Below are 17961 nucleotides of genomic sequence, written 5' to 3'. Positions count from 1 at the left end.
GTTTCTCAGGCAAAGCAATTTGCAATAGTTAGTGTCCTTGTGAGCAGGGGCCTTTTGGGGAGCGTTGCTGTATTTTACCAAAGAAACACTTAGCCTTTCAAACCCAAAATACAAATGTAAAACACTTGTAAATGGTATAGGTGTAGTGGGATTCTCACATTCAGTGGAGAACCTAATCTCTGAAATGCCCTTGCCTGAGGCTTACCTGGTACCTACTTTATTCTTCTTTAGGCATCAGGCCCAAACATTTTCCTTCACTCGGGCTTTGAACTCAGTGATATTCAGTGGCTCAGAAGGCATGCTTTGACACATCGCCTGTGCCTCCTCTGGGCCCTCTTCTTCAAAGTGGCACCAACTCGGGCTTCAGGAAATTGGGCATGGCCCTTGACTAGTTGGAGATGATTGACAGGTAGTTCTCCCCTTGAAACAGCCATTGGTACAGGGCCAATGGCCAGTGCAGCAGCCCGTGCTGCCCCCAGGAATGGCCCACGAGGGACAGCAAGGCCAAGAGCCCCAGTCCAGCAGAGCACCAAGGAGGCTGGGAGGCAGGGGCCCAGCAGCGGTCCCGACAGGGAGGGAGCCAGGAAGGCAAGAGGGAGGGCCAGCCAGGATGGAGAAGGCAATTTCAAGGGGTGACATTCCAACCCATCGCCCAGGGGGTGAGGATGAGGAAGGGGGCGGGGCTAATGGAAGGCCTGGGAGGATCCATTTAGGTAGGCTCCAGTATCAGGCCAGGGAGGGAAAAAGGAGCCACTGTCTAGGGAAGAAGACAGAGTTGGTTGCTGTAACCCCTTGCTCCTCTCCCCTTTGCCCCTGCTCTGAGACTGGGGGAACCCAAAGAGGTGGGATGTGATGGCAGAAGAAAAGAGGGGTGATGCTGGTGAAGAAAGCCCCTCACTTTCACACTAGATTGCTATTCCTATTTTACAGGTGAAAAACTGATGAAATATCTATATTTTTAAAACTTGGGCTACTCCCATGTCTACAGTGAAGGATGAACCAGAAGTGTACCCTCTCAGGTCCGAGGCACAGATGCCCATGAGTAGAAGATCTTGCTTCAATTCAGCTTGGGTGTTTCAATTACTACCGTCTGTGACATTTCTGGGTAAAACCTTTTTTTTTAAAAATCTGTGTTTGAAAAGGATAAGGTGCTCCCAGTTGCGGCTTATTTCCCAGGACACCAGTACAGCTTGATCCTGTCACATGCCTGCCAATCTCACGGAGATGGTTGTTTCTAATTAACTCTCCACAAAATTACTGCAAGCCCAATCTCATACAGTCGCAAGTGCATGCTTAATGAAGTTCTTTGATGGTGAATGTAGATGGCATTGTTTATATAGCAAGTAAGAGCTGTAGCTTCAGGGTGGAGCATCTGCTTTGCCTGCAGAAGGTCCAAGGCTCAGTCTGTGGCAACCCTAGGGGAGAGGATTGGGAAGGCGACTGTAAGCCGCTTTGAGCCTCCTTTGGGTAGGGAAAAGCGGCATATAAGAACCAACTCTTCTTCTTCTTCTTCTTAAAAGGATCTGCCTGAGATGCTGGAGACATGGCCAGTCACCATAGACAAAACTGCCCATAACTTTTCTCTGCTGTAACGACCCACAGTGCCTTTAAATCCACATGAAGTATGTTGGGTAGGCTGAACAAGAGAAAGAGAAAGTGTGTGACCAAGCCAAGGTCACGCAGTAAACTTCCATAGCAGAGGGAGGATTTGAATCTGGATGTCCCAGATCTTAGTCCAACACACCAAGCCATTACACGATGCCCGGAGAGCTCAGAAAGGCATAGGCCTGTTGCAGCAAGGGTGGGTGCTTGCTGGGGCCTCTTCTCAAAGGACCTACCATTCCAACGGTGGTACCATTCCCCCTTTGCACAGAACCTCTTAGAAAATAAGAAACAAGGAAGAATTCAGTTTGCCCGCGTGGGATTTAAGGAGATGTCAGTGTTCAAATTACAAGAATGATTTCAGTGTTTCACCAGGGGCCCTTAAGGAAACCCACAATCTACACTCATAGAATCACAGAATCATAGAATCATAGAGTTGGAAGGGACCTCATGGGTCATCTAATCCAACCCCCTGCTCTATGCAGGACACACACATTCCTATCGCTCATCCACTGTAACCTGCCACCCCCTTGAACCTTCATAGAATCAGCCTCTCCGTCAGCCTCTGTTTAAAATTTTCCAAAGATGTAGAACCCATCACCTCCCGAGGAAGCCTGTTCCACTGAGAAACCGCTCTGTCAGGAACATCTTCACTCCTGGCTCCCATTCTTGTAGTAGAGGTAGGAAGACCAAGTCATGGTTTCAGAATGTAGCCTTGGACAAAGCACAGCTCCAGAATCTTCTATCATATAAGGTTCAGCCAGTCTCCCCTCCCCGTCCCAAATCTTCTGTAATCTGAACACTAAATACCTTGCTTAGGGACCCCCTTCAAATCCTAGAGCTCCACTTTGACCATGTCTGGGCATTGTATAACGGAGGATGAATGACTGCCAGCCGTGGGAACCAGCTCTATAGCAGCCTCGCCAAATAAAAGAAAAATTAATCCTAGCCATGACGGATGTCTTCAGTCCAGCTAAGGAGGAACAGGCTGAGTCTCCATGGTTGATATCTTTTATATCATTGTTAAGAGGAGCAAGTTTTGATATACAATGCATTTTGTCATCTTCTTGTGCTTCCTATGAAAATGTGTACATAGTACAGATACCAGAGATAATTCGACACTTTATACACTTGAAGGCATTCAGAGATTGGTAGTTGAAAAAAAGAAATAATAATGGCACAATATCAAGGCTTCAATGCTACTAGATGGATATATACACTGACATGATGCATATAGAGAGGTGTGTGTGTGTGTGTATATATATATATATATATATATGTACATATATATAATAATATATATCATATATATTTGTATATAAGAAATATAAAATGAGCATGATGTAGAAAAAATGGACATACAACCTAAAAAGAAAAAAAAAAGGTCAAATTTGAGCCCTATCTTCAAAAGCTTCCAAGCAGAAAAGTAGAAACAATTGGAAGGAAACCAAAATGCAAAACACTCCAAAGAAAGCGTCCTCCTGAAAGGAGCTCCCAGGGACACTTTCTGGCCATGGCAGAGCTGCAGCATCTTTGGGACCTCTTGGGGCCTTGGTTGATTCAGCAACAAACAAACGGTCCTAACCATCCCAAACCAAGCTCTGGAATAATAAGGATCAAAGAATTAAAGAGCCGTACAAAAACAATGAGATTTTATTGCAAAAGCTCTTAAAGATAAGGAGAACTTTGGCCCTTGGGGCTGCACATGCAGCAGGACTGGGTTAATGTTTGAGGAAAAGACTAGACTGTGCCGGGGGGGCGGAGGGGGGCAGGCACTAGATGCTGTGGAGGGGCCCAGGTGGAGGGGAGGTGATTTCCTTTCAAGGTGAAACAAAAAACCCATTGCAGGCATATTCCCATTTGGCCGCAGGCCTCAAAGGGCTGACCAGGCAAAACGGATGGAGAGGCAATTTTCATGAGGAGTACCCCTGTGTCATCAAGGCCAGGGGATTCTGGGGGGCTGAGGGTGGACACCTAGGCTTCCACAGGGAACACTTCCTTCAGCTTTTAATTTAACCTCCTTAATTTAAATCCCTCAGAATTTCTTTAGTCTCCCTGGGGGGGTTAATCCCAGACAATCCTGAGTCACTTTCTGACTGTTAGTGGCTCCACTCACTTGAGTGAATCTGGACCAACGCCAGGTGGCCCATGGGCAGGGAGGCGGAAAGGACATCATCATCCAAGTTGAAGGCAGGCTACAGAGGATGGTGACCCAGCCTTACTGATCTTTATCCAGCTACTCAGTTTTGAGAGCACCGTCTCTCCCCTCGGTGATTTAGGCAGTCCAACGTTCTGGACATCTTCTCTAAGAAGAGAACAGGGTGGATAAGGTTATTTCAGATTCCTTTCATAAAACAAAATTCCGGGTTAGTTTTCCTTTGTCCAATAGGACTGATTCACCAAAGGTGGATTTATTGCATTGGCTATGCTTTGTGGTTGGTTCCTGGATAACAAATCTGATTCCATCCCCCCCCCTCAAAAAAAAAAGCCACATGGTTTTAAAACATGCTTAACTAGGAGTAAGAGTCAGGGAAAGATGGCAGATCCATTGGGGGAAAGTACAGCTTCGCCATTCTCAGTGATCACTTTCAACACCATCGGTGTGTCTTCTTTGCCTTGATCCGGGTTGCCTTGCTTACTAGGCACAGGTTACATGACAGATCACACCAAAGACATACATCAAATCACCTTTGTCTTCCCCTCCATGGGCTCATTCAGCCCTCCCAGGTCCCAGTCTAAGGAGCCTTCTTTCCCAAAAGAGTTTTTGCTCTTGGCAGATGAGGGGCTTGACAGCAGCTTGTGTGACTTCACAGACAGGTTGGAACCAGGATGTTGCAAAATCAGGGCTTGGGGTTTCTGCAAGACCTCTGCATTAGACAGATCCCAGGGGCCTGACTTGCTGAAACTTCCAGGAGTGACTTCTTCACTTCCCTGAGCTGCCCCTGTTCCTGTCAGTGCTGAGGGTGCAAATGTTTCCCCAGAGATCTGTGTGTTTTCTAGTGGTGGTAATTTATCATCAGCAAACTGCTAGCCATAAGGTAGGATGAGCTAGGTTTGCCCATCGGTATTTAGGGACAATGTGTTTCCTGCAATGTATTTCAGCAGTTACTGATCTAAATTTCTTAGAGGTTCCCGCTGTCCTTTCAAGCCCTGGGGCCAAGTCCAACAGGCTGGACCTGGCCTAAGTCACCCCTACAATTCTGGGTAGCCAAAGAACGAAACCATCTTTTTTTCTAGCTGCAGGACTGTGCTAAGGATTATGGGAAGTGATGCAGGGTTTACATGCCAGTTGCTTTCTTTTCCTTTCTGCACACAAGGGACACTTGTGTAGAAATATCCAGGAACCCATCTGGTTTTGTATCCCTCTGAGAATTCCGAGAAATTCTTGGTGAACCTTCAAAACTTGCACATTATCCCCAAGAACATGCATGGGTGGGATGGGAGAAGGGAAGGGGTGGGGCAGGCAATTCACAAAGCTGATGTTTTCAACTTTGGGACATCTCCTCCATGGTTCCTCATCTGCCTCATGTGGTAGGGACTTGACTTAGGCCTAGAAAGGAATCTAAGGGGGCAAGATGGGAAGTTGCAAGTTGGATGAGACAAGCAGATGGTAATGTGTTCTAACTGGGGGGCCCCTTCATGGGTTCAGTCACAGCCTTGCCATAAGGGGAAAAGTGTGGCTGTGCCCCCTGACAATACAAAGCAAGGGAGGCAGGGAAAGGAAAGGGAGCGATGCGGCACGCACCTCCTTTGGATAGGCAAAGCAGTCCCTACAAATGGCACACCATGGAGGAACAGCCTGGCTGGCACTCTTGTAGGTTCTTCTTGGCATCAAGATTCAAAAGGAGAAGGCTCCACTCTAGACGAGGGCCCCCCAGCAAGGCTTGCTGTGGGCACGAAGCGAGATGAAGACAGAGAGAGGGACAGACAGACAGTCAAGATGTGGAGGGATGTGTGTGTATGGATGGGAGAAGGCTGAGCCCTCCCCTCCACTTGACACAGCAGAAGGTTCTTCTGGCAGCTCTTCTGTTGAGTTCAAGTCCAAGGCCATTATTGGGGCAAGAGCAGTTACTGGAGTGGACCTGGCAGCACAGACCCTCCCCACACTTCTGTCCACCTGGCTCAGTGTGCGTATCGCTGCCTCGGCCTGGGGAAGGTGGGTGAGGAGGGCCTGGATTTAGCAGCTTCCCCAGGAGTCTGAGATAGAGGCCCTGACATGTACATTGGCAGGTTCGTGGGCTGGGCTGGGCCAGGGCTGCTCAGCACGGGCCCTTCCCTTTGGTAACGTTGGTTGTACATCCAGGTGTCAGTTAGCAGGTAAAGTCCTCGAAGGTGCCCCTGGCTGGGTGGTGAGGTAGGATGTTGGCTGCGTATGTCATGCCAGCTGGATGCCCTCGGATATTCTCGCATGGATTCTGGGAGAGAAGGAGGAGGAGATTAGAACATAGGATGTTGGTGCCGAGAAAACGGCATCTATAGTTTGAACATTTGCCACTCACTACAGGTACCAGAGGAAAGCCAGTTTAGATGCTGTTTTCTATTAATCTCAGAGCCTTTGCATGGCTAACCGTTGTACATGCAACAGAAACAGAAACTCGCCACTTTTCTTAAGGACGGGGAAAGTTGTGTCCACCAAATTTTTGCTTATCCGCAGTTACTTGGCAGAGGATAGACAAATGAGCTTTGCCAGAGAACAAGGACTCGGGACAGGACGATGAGGATGGAGCAAAAACGATTGTAGGCATCTTTAGAGAGTGGGAGAGCAAAGAGCAGGAACTGTTGGGTGAATCAGTGATGGGGACTGGTGAGGGCTACCCAGCGCTGGCCGAGAGAGATCAGTAGGGTTGGATTTCTGTTGACAGAAGGGGCCCCCCTTCAAGTTGCCTCTGGAAGACCTCGTTTGGGGCTGTAGCGAAAGGGTGGGAGGCAAGAAAGTTGCTCTTTGCTGGTGGATATTTTTGATAGGATCCAAGCCACAGTCTGATAAAAAAAGCAATTCTTTTTGCATCTGAAAGAGCCACTCATAAGGTAGGTTCTGCCTGCTGAGAATTCTGAATTCTGAGAAAGGTGGAGGGGAATGTCAGCAAATCTGGCTATTTTTCTGACTGTGCCTGCTTACGCTCTCTAGAGAAGAACCAACTCTATAAGAACCAACTCTTCTTCTTCTAACAGCTGTTAGACTTAAGAGAGCCCTGAAAGCTTTAATACTGGACTGTAAAAAGGACGATTTAGAACTAAATTACCAGAAAACCAAAATTATGTAATTTGCCAAAAAACCTAAGAGACATTCCTGGATCATTGATGGGCACAGAATTGAACAGGTCTGTCACTTCAAATATTTAGGGGTGGTTTTTCAGACCTCTGGTAGCTGGAAAGCCCATGGGGACTATGTGGCCAGCAGTGCACAGAAAAATGCAAATGCCATTCTTAATTTTTTTAGATCAAAAGGTGGACAATATATACCTGTAGCACTCAAATTATTCAAAGCCAAGGGAGTGTCACAACTACTATACGGCACACAGTTGGGCCCCTTCTCAAATTTGGCTCCTTTGGAGAGGGTTCAATCTAAATGTTTAAGATCTGCTCTTCAAGTGCCAAAGTGTGTCTCCAATGCTACTCAGAGACTTGAGACAGGTTTTATGAAGATGGAGTCTAGAGTATGGCTGACTGCTTTAAATTACTGGCTTAGACTATCCTTTTTCCCTTGTGGCCTTGCCCCACTAACAACTGAGGATGGTTACCAATCTTCATGGCAATGAAAGTCAGAGCTAAAATTACACTCTTGGGGTTCTCTCCTGAGTTCCTACTGAGAATGGGATATGATCAGGCCAAAGAACTTGTTAAGCAGAGATTGACTGACATAGAACAGGACCTAGCTAATAACACATCTTTCACTATTAGTGAACCCAAGCTTGAAGTACCTAGTCATAGGAGGGCCTTCACTTAGGCACGCTGTGATGCCTTCCCTTCGGCTGTATTAGAAGGAAGATATAGGAAAATACCCTATATCGAAAGGAAATGTACCTGTGGCTCTGGACATATAGAAACCATGGAACATGTTCTCCTTCAAGGTCCATTTTATAATGACAGTTGAATTAGTCTCATTTTTCCACGGTTAGGCAGATTCCCAGGGCGTTCAGGAGAATTTGACATTTTTCTGCTGCTTGCAGATATAGATAATGATACAACCTATAGAGTTGCCAAGTTCTGTGTAGCAGCGATCAAAATTCTTAATAGAATGGTCTGTTTCAAGTGAACTGGACAGCTGTGTTTATGTACCTTATTATTATTCTATTTTGTATTGTTATGTTATAAGATGTTTTAATTCTTGGTTTTAATGGATGTTTTTGCATCATTTTGTGCTGGTCTATGACCGTAATAAAACTAACTTGGCCAACTAACTTCTAGAAGCTAATTGCCTAAATCGGTTCAGAGGGGGAGGAACAGGGAAAATTAACCAGGAAGAGAGCTAAGATAATAAGGTGGTCTGAAGGCTTCCTGCAGCTCTTGCTTCCCTGGGTTTTTATGGCCCCCTATCTTCTCTGCCCATCTATAGGGGACTCCCTAAATTCTCTTCTGCCAGAGATTCACTTATTTGTGGCTGTTTTGGATGCAATGAATCTACTGGGCAGCCAGGGTTTTAGGTAAAGGCAGCTTGATAACTGCACACACAACAAGGAAGTCATGGGGCAGCTGCTTAAAAACTTACCATTTGGGTACTCCCTGGAACTATAGGGAGAGGTTGTCATTTGCCTTTCCACAGTCCTCAGCATAGAATGACCAGCCTTAGGCTCCCTTGGATTTTCTGAACTGTCTACCAAAGCTTGTTCCTCCTGAGCTTACCCAGTGGGTCAGGGGCTACAGATGTCCACTTCACCAGGCAGCAAACTTTTAAGTGCCCACTGATCATTTTCTCAATCCACTTTCACAGCATATCCACCTTCAGAAGTCATTAGAGAGAACTCCCAGGATCCCTGTCAACCTACAGTTATCAGAATCTTTGGGGAAAGCAGTGGCAGTTTAAATCATGGCTCAGCATGTTCAGCAGTGAAACATCTGCTTGGGATGCAGAAGGTCTTGGGTTCAATCCCTGGCATTTCCAGTTAAAAGGATTAGGCAGTAGGTGATTTCAAAGACCACTGTCTGAGATCCCAGAGAGCCTGACCTTGACTGGACAGCTTCATCTGTTCAGCTGTCACATAGGACAGCTTCATCTGTTCACACGTACAAATCCAATGTATCGGTGATGGACAAAGCTCTTAAGATGCTGGAGAGTGGGGATTTGGAATAAGGGAGTCATTTTACTACAGGGCAAGCATTATGGCATTTAGACACTCACGTGGCGTTTCACATCATCCAGGCTCAGGGCCACACCCTTGTCACTGTTGTTCCCTTTGTGTTTCTTCTGGCACTTGCCACGGCGACAGAGGCGAAATTTAATAACCTAGAGATGGAGTTAGAGGATGTTTTGGTTGCCGTAAGCAAAACGTTTCTTATTTGATGTTCCAAAATGGTAATGCTATTACAGAACTTAAACTAATCAGAGAATTCAACTGATCAGAGAATATCTGGGGCTTGCCCCCCCCATTTTTTGAGGTAGAGGCGCCAAATATGTAACATAGCTGCTGATGCCTCTCCTCAAAAAATCCCCCAAGACAGAAAAAGATCAATCTGGAGGTCCAGTTTTATGAAGCCCCAAAAAAGTACCCCCTTCTTCCATTGTTTCCAAAAAGTGAGGTAAGGCATTTAAACTTTAAAGGAAACAGTATCCTTTTAAAATTTAATTGCTTTTTGCTAGCTGTAGCAGCATCTTAAGGCATTTAAGGGGCTTACAGGCCCTTTAAATGTCTTCTCCAAGTGAAGAGTTCAGAAATTTAAAGGAACCGAGAGCCCTTTAAATGTACTCTGTGTCTATCCAGCGGTCCCCAAATATCCCCAATATTTTTGGGATTTTTTGAGCTAGCCGTTTTGGATAATTTTCAGGTATTTTTTCAGCTTGGATTAGCCGAATGTATCCTCCTATCCAAAACCCTGAACTAGGTTTATTAGTTAATCAGCTATGATTTGTATGACTCACAGATGCAAATATCTTACTAGGACAGACATGAGCTTCAGTATAGGAAGGAGAATGGAGAGGGGAGTCATAAGGAAATCCAGCATTGGTTGAACATCTCCAAGCAATTGAAACAAGTGGGGGTGGGGGTGGGGGTGGGGGTGGGGGTGGGGGTGGGGGAGGGAAGGCCTACCTACTGCTATTGCTGTGGCTACAATGAGATTGTTTTGGTTTAGTGTTAAAACAAGTAGGACAGAGTTGCAAAGAGCTAGACTTAGCAGTATCTCAGTGCAGTGGGAATGTTGCTGGGGGAGAGAGGCATAAACTCAGAGCCCCACAACACTGCCAACACAGTAAACTGAAAACCTTCAAGAAACAAGCATATATTTTTTTGAGGGAGCATCTCAGAGAGATGGGACAGCAAGAGCCACTTTTTTCAGGGAGGTCACAGATGGTTCCCAAGAAACTCACCTCATAGGCGTAGTCAAAGAGCTCCAGGACTGTTAATATGCTGGCTCCAATGAACAGACCCATCTGCCCCCCAATGTCACCTGCAGACAAGAAGGAAATGGGCAATGCTAATAAGACATTAAGATCTGGTGTGCTATTTGAGCTCTACACTGGGCTTCCCAGGTGCAGTTCATGACTCCAGGCCACCTGAGCTGATTTTGGAAGTCTTCTACGCTAACCAGGGTTAACCAGCCATCCACCTAGTACTTCTGTCTCAACTACTTTGTTGAAGAAAACAAGGTATTTTGACCTGGTGGAGGTAGAAGCACATGCCTATTGACCCCGCAGCCTGAAACAACAGGCAGCACCCCCTGGTACATTGGAACTTGCTGACACATCCTCTCCCTGCCAAAAATCTATCAGCCTCCTCCCCTGACCAGTTAAACCCTGCTCCTGGCTCCACCCCCATTTGGATATTTGTAAAGCTACAGTCTGTTGACTTTATGAGTAGGATGCATCTTTGATAAAGAGTCCCCTCTCTGCTTTTCCTAGTGCTCTAGACCCAAGTCATTTCGCTCCAGCTTGGCCTAGGAGCTACCAGCCAGTATGTACAGGGCTTCAAATGCATTACCCTTAAAACATCCAAACAAAACTCTGTACCCATAAACATCTGGATTCTGTGATTTGTATAAATCACATCAGGTTGCATCAGTTTGCTTATGTAGGGCAATTTATTTTGCTTATTATAGAAATGAGGAGCAATAACTATGTAGTCTAGCATGCTGACCACTGGAAATCACCCCATTCTTCTTCCTTCCCCAACTTCCTTTTTCACCAGCTATCATTTGTGCCTATCTTTGAAAGAATAAAAACTGAAATACTCACAATGCCACATTTAGTAACTAATACTAGTCTTTGTACTCATCAGATGCAAATGGGGAATTGCAGAAGGGCTGCAGCCATGATTGTGTGTGTGTTTTGCAGACTGTAGCTAGTTGGGCCTTGAACTGAGCCCATGGGGTGGTGGTGGTGTCACACCTGGGGAAAGTTGGAGGCATGCAGGATCCCCATTAGTTGCTGGCCAAAAAGATTATCTCACCCAGAAGTCCAGCCACTTCATATGCTTTCTTCTGCTCAATGGTTTCATAGTTCAGAGCCTCAAAGAAAATGTCCAATACCAAGATGTTCTCCCTGCATAAGAGGAAGGGAGGTGATAGGCAGTCCCTGGTACTACAACAAGAGCACACTTGGTATCTACAAAGGAACCTACCCACAATGAACCTCTGGATACACCATCATGGTCATTTGCCTGCCTGGCTCTAACATATGAGGATCTAGTTGATGCCAATCAAAGGCAGCAAGTTCTTGGCTTCAAGAAATAAGGACCGATCGCAATATAGAGTTTGAAAGGACCATAGTATAAGAATTGGTTGAAAGACTCACAGCACAAGAGTGATCATGAATTAACATAATTTTAGACTGGGAACAGACAATAGTTGTTCAAAGGGTTGAAAGTTACTTGAGTGAAGCATCTCTTCCTTTGATTTAAGCAGATACTTGTGTTGCCCCACTGTGTCCTCCGGTCAGCTTGCTAAAGATAGCGCCATTGTCTTGCTCTGTGTTTTATGTCCCAGACTTGTATACTCTCCTCGTTTTTGGGACTGTCTGCTCATTACACATAAAGCTTCCCAAATAAAAGACCATTTGTGGCTCAAAATGCATTGACACTTCTCTCCTTGGGCTTTTTTACATGGGTATTTTAGTTGGACCTGGTGGTATACTGCTTCAGTTTCCTCCCTGATTGCCATATGCATTTTTGTGCCTGTAGTTGTCCCATATTTTTTAAAAATGTATTCTTGTTTGTTTGTTTTCCCTGGTTCTTTTGAGACAACTTTTACCACAGTCGTTTACTGGAAGACAATTTCGAGTCATCTTTTTCCTTGTGCATAATATTTATGTTGTTTTTCTTTGTTCCCTCTACTACCATCCACTTCCTAATGACTTTTTTGAGTATTAGACTGTCCCCACCATCAAACCATGACATCTCCTACTCCCTGTCCAATACTTAAATCAGTGTATTGTTATGTTGATAGAAGCATACACACAAGCACCTGAAAGCACATTGAGGTTAGTAGGTTCTATGAATCCCCAGGTTTCATTCTTTTTAAAAGTAAGTATCCCCTCCCCTTGCTAAAATATAACTTTTTCCTTATATCTCCAATATATACATATATCAGTATTGACGGTGCCATTGATGAAATCAACACCCTCATTATTTAAGTTGTGGAAGACAATACACTGATTTTGCAACTGTGTAAATTACAGATGCAACCATTTGCAGAATAGCTGGAGCAGGAGTCCTTGAGTTTGGTCTTGCTGGTTTTGGCTTGGCCAGAGTAGAGAAGGTGCCAGAATTAAAAGAGAGACAGGGTTGGATAAAAAGGTTCAATTCTCCTATCTGCTAGAAGAAGGCTCCTTGTACTGAAGAAAGGGTCCTCCTAAAAGACCATTGCACCCAACTTGATGGTATTGGGGGGTGGGTGGGGGCGAAGGGCAATAGAGGTACTCACCCAATGTACTGCTCACTCTTGTTGTATTTCTTGGCCAGGTACTTGGCTGATGCCTTGCTGGGGATCTTGACCATGGAGAGCTCCTTGTTGTAGCGGGTGACATTGCAAGGCATCTCACATACACAGTACTCATTGTCCTTCTCCACCAAGAAGTCTGGGGCAAAAGGCAGGAGTCACATGGAGTGGGTGCAAAACCAATCAAACACAGACAAATTGAATAATTTGGGAAAAACAGGAAAAAATGTGAAGGGTCATTGTTCTTATACTATTCTTTTAGAACATTTATACCCAACCTTTCTTGTTTAACCTGAAGTTTAACCCCAGCCATGGTGGCCGCTTGAGAGCACCAAAGGTGAGCCAGCAGCAGAGTGGCAGGGCAGCCCCCGAGGCAGCAGCTAGGGAGGAGGATGAGGAGGAGCTATGGCCCGGTACCGACTGATCAACGGACTGGTACCGGTCCCCAGACCAGGGGTTGGGGACCACTGCTCTAAGGCATTATACGTCTAAATGCCAGATGCTAGTAGAGGGCAATAGCAAATGGTCATGATTATTATGCACCCGGTTCTGACGTTTGCTCTGATTACCAGATTCAACAGGGGATGACTATGTCTACTATTTTGGCAGGTATCCTTTGAACTAGATGGGCTCTGTATCCCGGAAATAAATAAAATCCAGAACAAATCCCTTGTGTTCATCCTGGGGATACCTGTTGGATTAATGTTGGGACTGCAGAATTTATCTGGACCCTTTGGGCCTAATTCAGCTAAGCAACTTGCAGCAACGCCCTGTGCAAAGTATGGTATAACTCTGCAACATGTAAGTGATGCTTACCAAGGGCAGGGTCTGCACATTCCTTGTACTGCTCAGGGGTGCAATAGGGAGCATCGCCTGCAGGGGGAAAAGAAAAGCAAAGGCAATAGTGAGAAGGGAAGAATGCATTATGACTTTTCTGCATTCACAGGCAATTAATGTTTATCCCAAAAGACATATGCAGGAATCTGCTAAGTCCTGGTTTGTATGCAAAATCAGGACCAGAGGACTGACTCTCCGTCCTGAATATGTAGGTGCCACTTATAACAAGCAGAGCGGTATGAACCCCCCATTACACCAGTCAGATTTGGTGACAAGAGGCTCACTTGAGTGCACTTAATTGTGGCTTCTTTGCATCAAACGATCTCTAACTGGGAGAGATGCTAAATCCCACACACACCCCTCTGGAGCCAGCTGCTTCCTTGTTTCCTCCATCGTTGCTGACAAAGCAGATTGTGCATTTTGAAAGGTGAAATTTTCTCCGATGGCCAAGTGATTGAGCGTGTTATGCCTTTGGATGCCAGGCAGACAAAAATCCTCCAGCCAACCTATTTCCATGCAGATGGAAAGCCATTTCACCTTGCCCTCAGCAGAAGGTTTGAGGCGGCTTGCCTGCCGGAGCATCTGCATTCCTGATTCAGCTTTTCTGGCCAGCAGGGAAACCTGAACTGGATGCTGCCACTTACTCTGCAGATCTCACCTTCTGCCTTCAGAAAAGCAGCATGCCTTGGCTGAACCCCTTTCCTTGACATGTTAGTTATTTTTCTGCCAGGAGAGTTCCCTCTTCAGCTCAAAGCATGAATGTTCCGGTTTTGGATTCTCTCAGCTAAAGCCTGGAATGATATAATCCAGGAAACGCTTTGCCGCCCGGTTCAGATGAATGACCAGAAAGTGAGAACATCCAGTTACTTTCATCTTTGCACAGACATTCTTGGGCATTAAAACTATGCAGCAAAGGGATATGAGGCATTCTCCTTCTGCCTCTAGCTCCCTTCAGGACTCATAAGGCTCTGTGAGAAAGGCGGGCTATAGCTGACACAAACCGCAAAGGCCATGTCAGAGCAGTCCCGACACAAAGCGATATGACTGTCTTTGCAGCCTGCTCACCCTTGGCTGTCATTGCCTGGGGATCCTGCTTCCACCACATTCTCCAGCAGCTTGGCATCAATTGGCAGGTGCAGCTGACCTTGGGAAATTCTCATCTCCTTCCCCTTCTTCGTACATCTGTTCCATTTCCTTGCCGGCCCTCTCCTCTTTAGGAGACACAACTGACTAGAATAATTAATGTGCGGCCTCGTTTTTATTAAGCAAATTGCATCCCTTGACAAGGTGTCTGGAGATGGAGTTCCCTCCCCTGTCCCTGCACTAACAGCCTCCTGAGGATCCCCAGAGGCCTCCTGCAGCTTTCACCACCAGCTGACCTTGGGCGGCTGTCTTTGGTCTCCAGCAAATGAATGGGGGGGGGGGAGGGGAAGCAATCCCAGCAGGGGATGGTGATGGTCAAATGGGAGAAGGAACAGCAATCGCTGGGGACTCCTCTGGAGCAGGCGGAAGGCTCAGTAGACCAAAAACAGCCTGGGCAAATACGGAATGGGACTTATCTCTGAGGAAGAGGGGCTAGGAAAGGCTTTTAAAGACTTGGCCAGAAGGCCAGTCCCTGGAGGGGTTTGGGACACCTTGGTGGGAGTCTGGGGAAGTCCCGCCTCAGGTACTTCTTTATAAGGCTGGCTCCTGACTGGCAGAGTCTGATACGAGGTTTTCCACCTATCAGGAAAGACCGAGTACAGTCCCAAGCTGGGGTGGCTGAGGGAGCACTGCAGACTGGAATCTGTGGTAGAAATCTAACACTTGAGATGGCTGCAGATGTAAGACACAGCAGCTATGATTAGCAGGGACAAGGTTAAAAAAAATGGGACTAACTCCTAGGCCATCTCAAGGTCCTAATTTGGATCATTCAGTCCGCTCTCCTTGGTCGAGGTGGACAGTATTCTGACAGCTGTTTGATCTACCATATGTCCCCTGGACCCATGTCCCTCCTGGTCTAGTGACCAAAATCTTCTTAGGATTCCTGGCCCTCAAGAGATCAAATTGATCTCAACCAGAGCTAAGGCCTTTTTGACCTGGTGGAATGCTCTGCCAAATGAGAGCACAGCCCCGCAGGACCTTAGACAGAGCTGTTCCAGCAGGCCTATCTATGGTTGACGTCTGATAACCAACACCTGATCTCCTAGGCCAGTGGTTCTCAACCTTCCTAATGCTGTGACCCTACAGTTCCTCATGTTGTGGTAAGCCCAACCATAAAACTATGCAAGTGTTCTTTCCCAGAAATTAAACCAAATGGCGTGAAGATCCATTGTTCATGATTGCATATAAATTGTATATAATTGTATATAAATTGTATATACATTTTTTCCGGGGTTTTTCAGTTCACTTCTGCCGGGGTTTTTCAGTTCACCATGCTGATCTCTCTCTTTTCCACTGCTCCAGACAGATGAACCCTCTATCTCGATCTACCCATCAAGGCTGTTGTGTGGATGGTGCCCTCCCCAGTCAAGCTACTTGCTCTGCCTGCGAAAGGGTCGTTCGACCCCCAAAACTGTCCCGACCTCCAGGTTGAAAACCACTGTCCTAGGCCTCTCCACCTGCATCTGCCAGACGACATTCCTTGGGGCGGCTTAGATCATTCCTTGGGGCGGCTTACCACATGCTAGGAATTTTATGGGCAATATTATTTAATTTGTATTCAAATTTTATCCTACTTAGATTTTATATTGCATTTTGGAATGCTATGTGATTTTAATTATGTTGTGATCTGCCCTGAATCTGCTGAGACAGGGTGGAATAAAAGTGAAATAATAACCCCCCCCCAGATCATTGTGCACTCCTAGGCCTTTACACAGTACAAAAAGACAGCCATAAGCAATAAAAGCAGGCCGCTAGATAATATAGCACATACACTAGAATACATCAGAAGACCACAGATCATCTATCATGTTAGACCAGGGGTAGTAAAACAGCAGCCCTCCAGATGTCCATGGACTACAATTCCCATGAGCCTCTGCCAGCAAACACTGGCAGGGGCTCATGGGAATTGTAGTCCATGGATATCTGGAGGGCCGCCGTTTGACTACCCCTGCCTTAGACCTTATCTGTCCGGCAGCCAGAGGAAACAGTGTGACCCTATTAGGAATGTCTGGATCATTATCAGGCAATAGAAGAATCGCCATTGTTGGGATCTGGAATGCCAGGGAGCATCGGGGGTAATCTACTAAGAAATCTGGTTCTAAGTTCCACGTAGAAGTTACAGTTCAATACAGAATGGGTCAGGCTTTCTATTTCCCCTTTGCTGCACCTCCATGAGCATTGCTCCGCATACCCATGCGCACATCAGAGGGCGTCGTGTGGAATCTCGGGTGGTGAAAGCCATCTTCAGCCTCAGGTGCATCAAGTTCACTAACTATGGGGAACTGTTGTGATCGGTTCTGAAATATTTAAAGAGGGGAGCTGCTCTGGACGATACAAAGCATCAATGTTGTATCGGATTGTATCAGGGAGATGGGCTGCTTTTGTGAACATCGTGGGCAGCACTGAGAACGGAGCCTCTTTCAGTGTTAGCTTTGCAAACATCTGGGCGATGTGCTCCTTCTTAGTCAAGCCTACTCTTCCCAAGCCCTGGGGATAAGGCCTTGGTTCCCGGCCCTGTGTTGCCCTTAACTTCATGGCCTCCTTACCAGGCATGTGGACCATGCGGCAGTTGCAGTTCTCCACCAAGTAGCGGGTCTCGCAGTCTATGCGGCAAGCTGTGATGCTGTAGGTGTCATAGAATTCGGACTCCATTGTTACTGCCTTGCAGTCTCCCCAGGGTGGGGGAAGGTAGATGAGCTGCATAACAGTGGAGGGAAGAGGGGATGAGAGGGGCAATCTGGGCCCACAGAGGTGGCAGGAGCGGGACAGACCCACCCCCTTCTCCTTTTCCCCCCTCAGACATAGCTTCTCTGAGCATCCAGATTTCACCTCAGAATACATACCCATAAGACAGACACGTGAGGAAGCCGAGCAAACGTTGAGACCAGTGGCACCTTTAAGACCAACAGAGTTTCATTCAAGGCCTAAGCTTTCATGCTCACGTGCGCTTTTGAAGGGTGAAGAGGTGTGTGTGAGCTCAAAAGCTTATGCCTTGAATAAAGCGCCGTTGTTCTTAAATATGCCACTGGACTCGAACATTATGCTGCTGCTTCAGACCAACACGGCTGCCCACCTGAACGGGAGAAAGCAGTGAGGGATGAACACAGAGACATAATTCATTGCGATGCACACCGGATGATCTAACCAGAAGGATATTGTGTTGTGCCTTACAGCCAACTCAAATGTTCAGAAGGGCTCTTGATATAGTCTTCCCGGGACTGCCTCACTGTGTCGCTTCAGAATGGAGGTGGAAACATCCCCTGTGGGCAGGTCCAGATTTACATGAAAAGG

The 17961-nt window shown here is 46.5% G+C and overlaps 1 protein-coding gene across 1 annotated transcript in view; it reads right to left on the bottom strand.

The window, feature by feature from the left end:
- Positions 1-2603: 2603 nt before the first annotated feature.
- ASIC1 (acid sensing ion channel subunit 1) overlaps positions 2604-17961 on the bottom strand; it is a 211367-nt gene continuing 196009 nt past the window's right edge. Inside the window, exons 6-12 of the mRNA XM_077328618.1 lie at positions 17217-17367; positions 13507-13563; positions 12676-12829; positions 11205-11296; positions 10127-10206; positions 8942-9046; positions 2604-6017 (exon numbers count right to left, since the gene is read on the bottom strand). Coding sequence (XP_077184733.1) covers positions 5913-6017; positions 8942-9046; positions 10127-10206; positions 11205-11296; positions 12676-12829; positions 13507-13563; positions 17217-17367 — 744 coding nt within the window. The 3' untranslated portion in view covers positions 2604-5912. The remainder of the gene's footprint in view (positions 6018-8941; positions 9047-10126; positions 10207-11204; positions 11297-12675; positions 12830-13506; positions 13564-17216; positions 17368-17961) is intronic.

The sequence above is a fragment of the Paroedura picta genome, chromosome 3 (genome assembly GCF_049243985.1).
Source record: "Paroedura picta isolate Pp20150507F chromosome 3, Ppicta_v3.0, whole genome shotgun sequence".
NCBI classification, from domain to species: Eukaryota; Metazoa; Chordata; class Lepidosauria; order Squamata; family Gekkonidae; genus Paroedura; species Paroedura picta.
The sequence above is the reverse complement of the archived record's forward strand: the minus strand, read 5'-3'. Positions and strand labels throughout refer to the sequence as shown.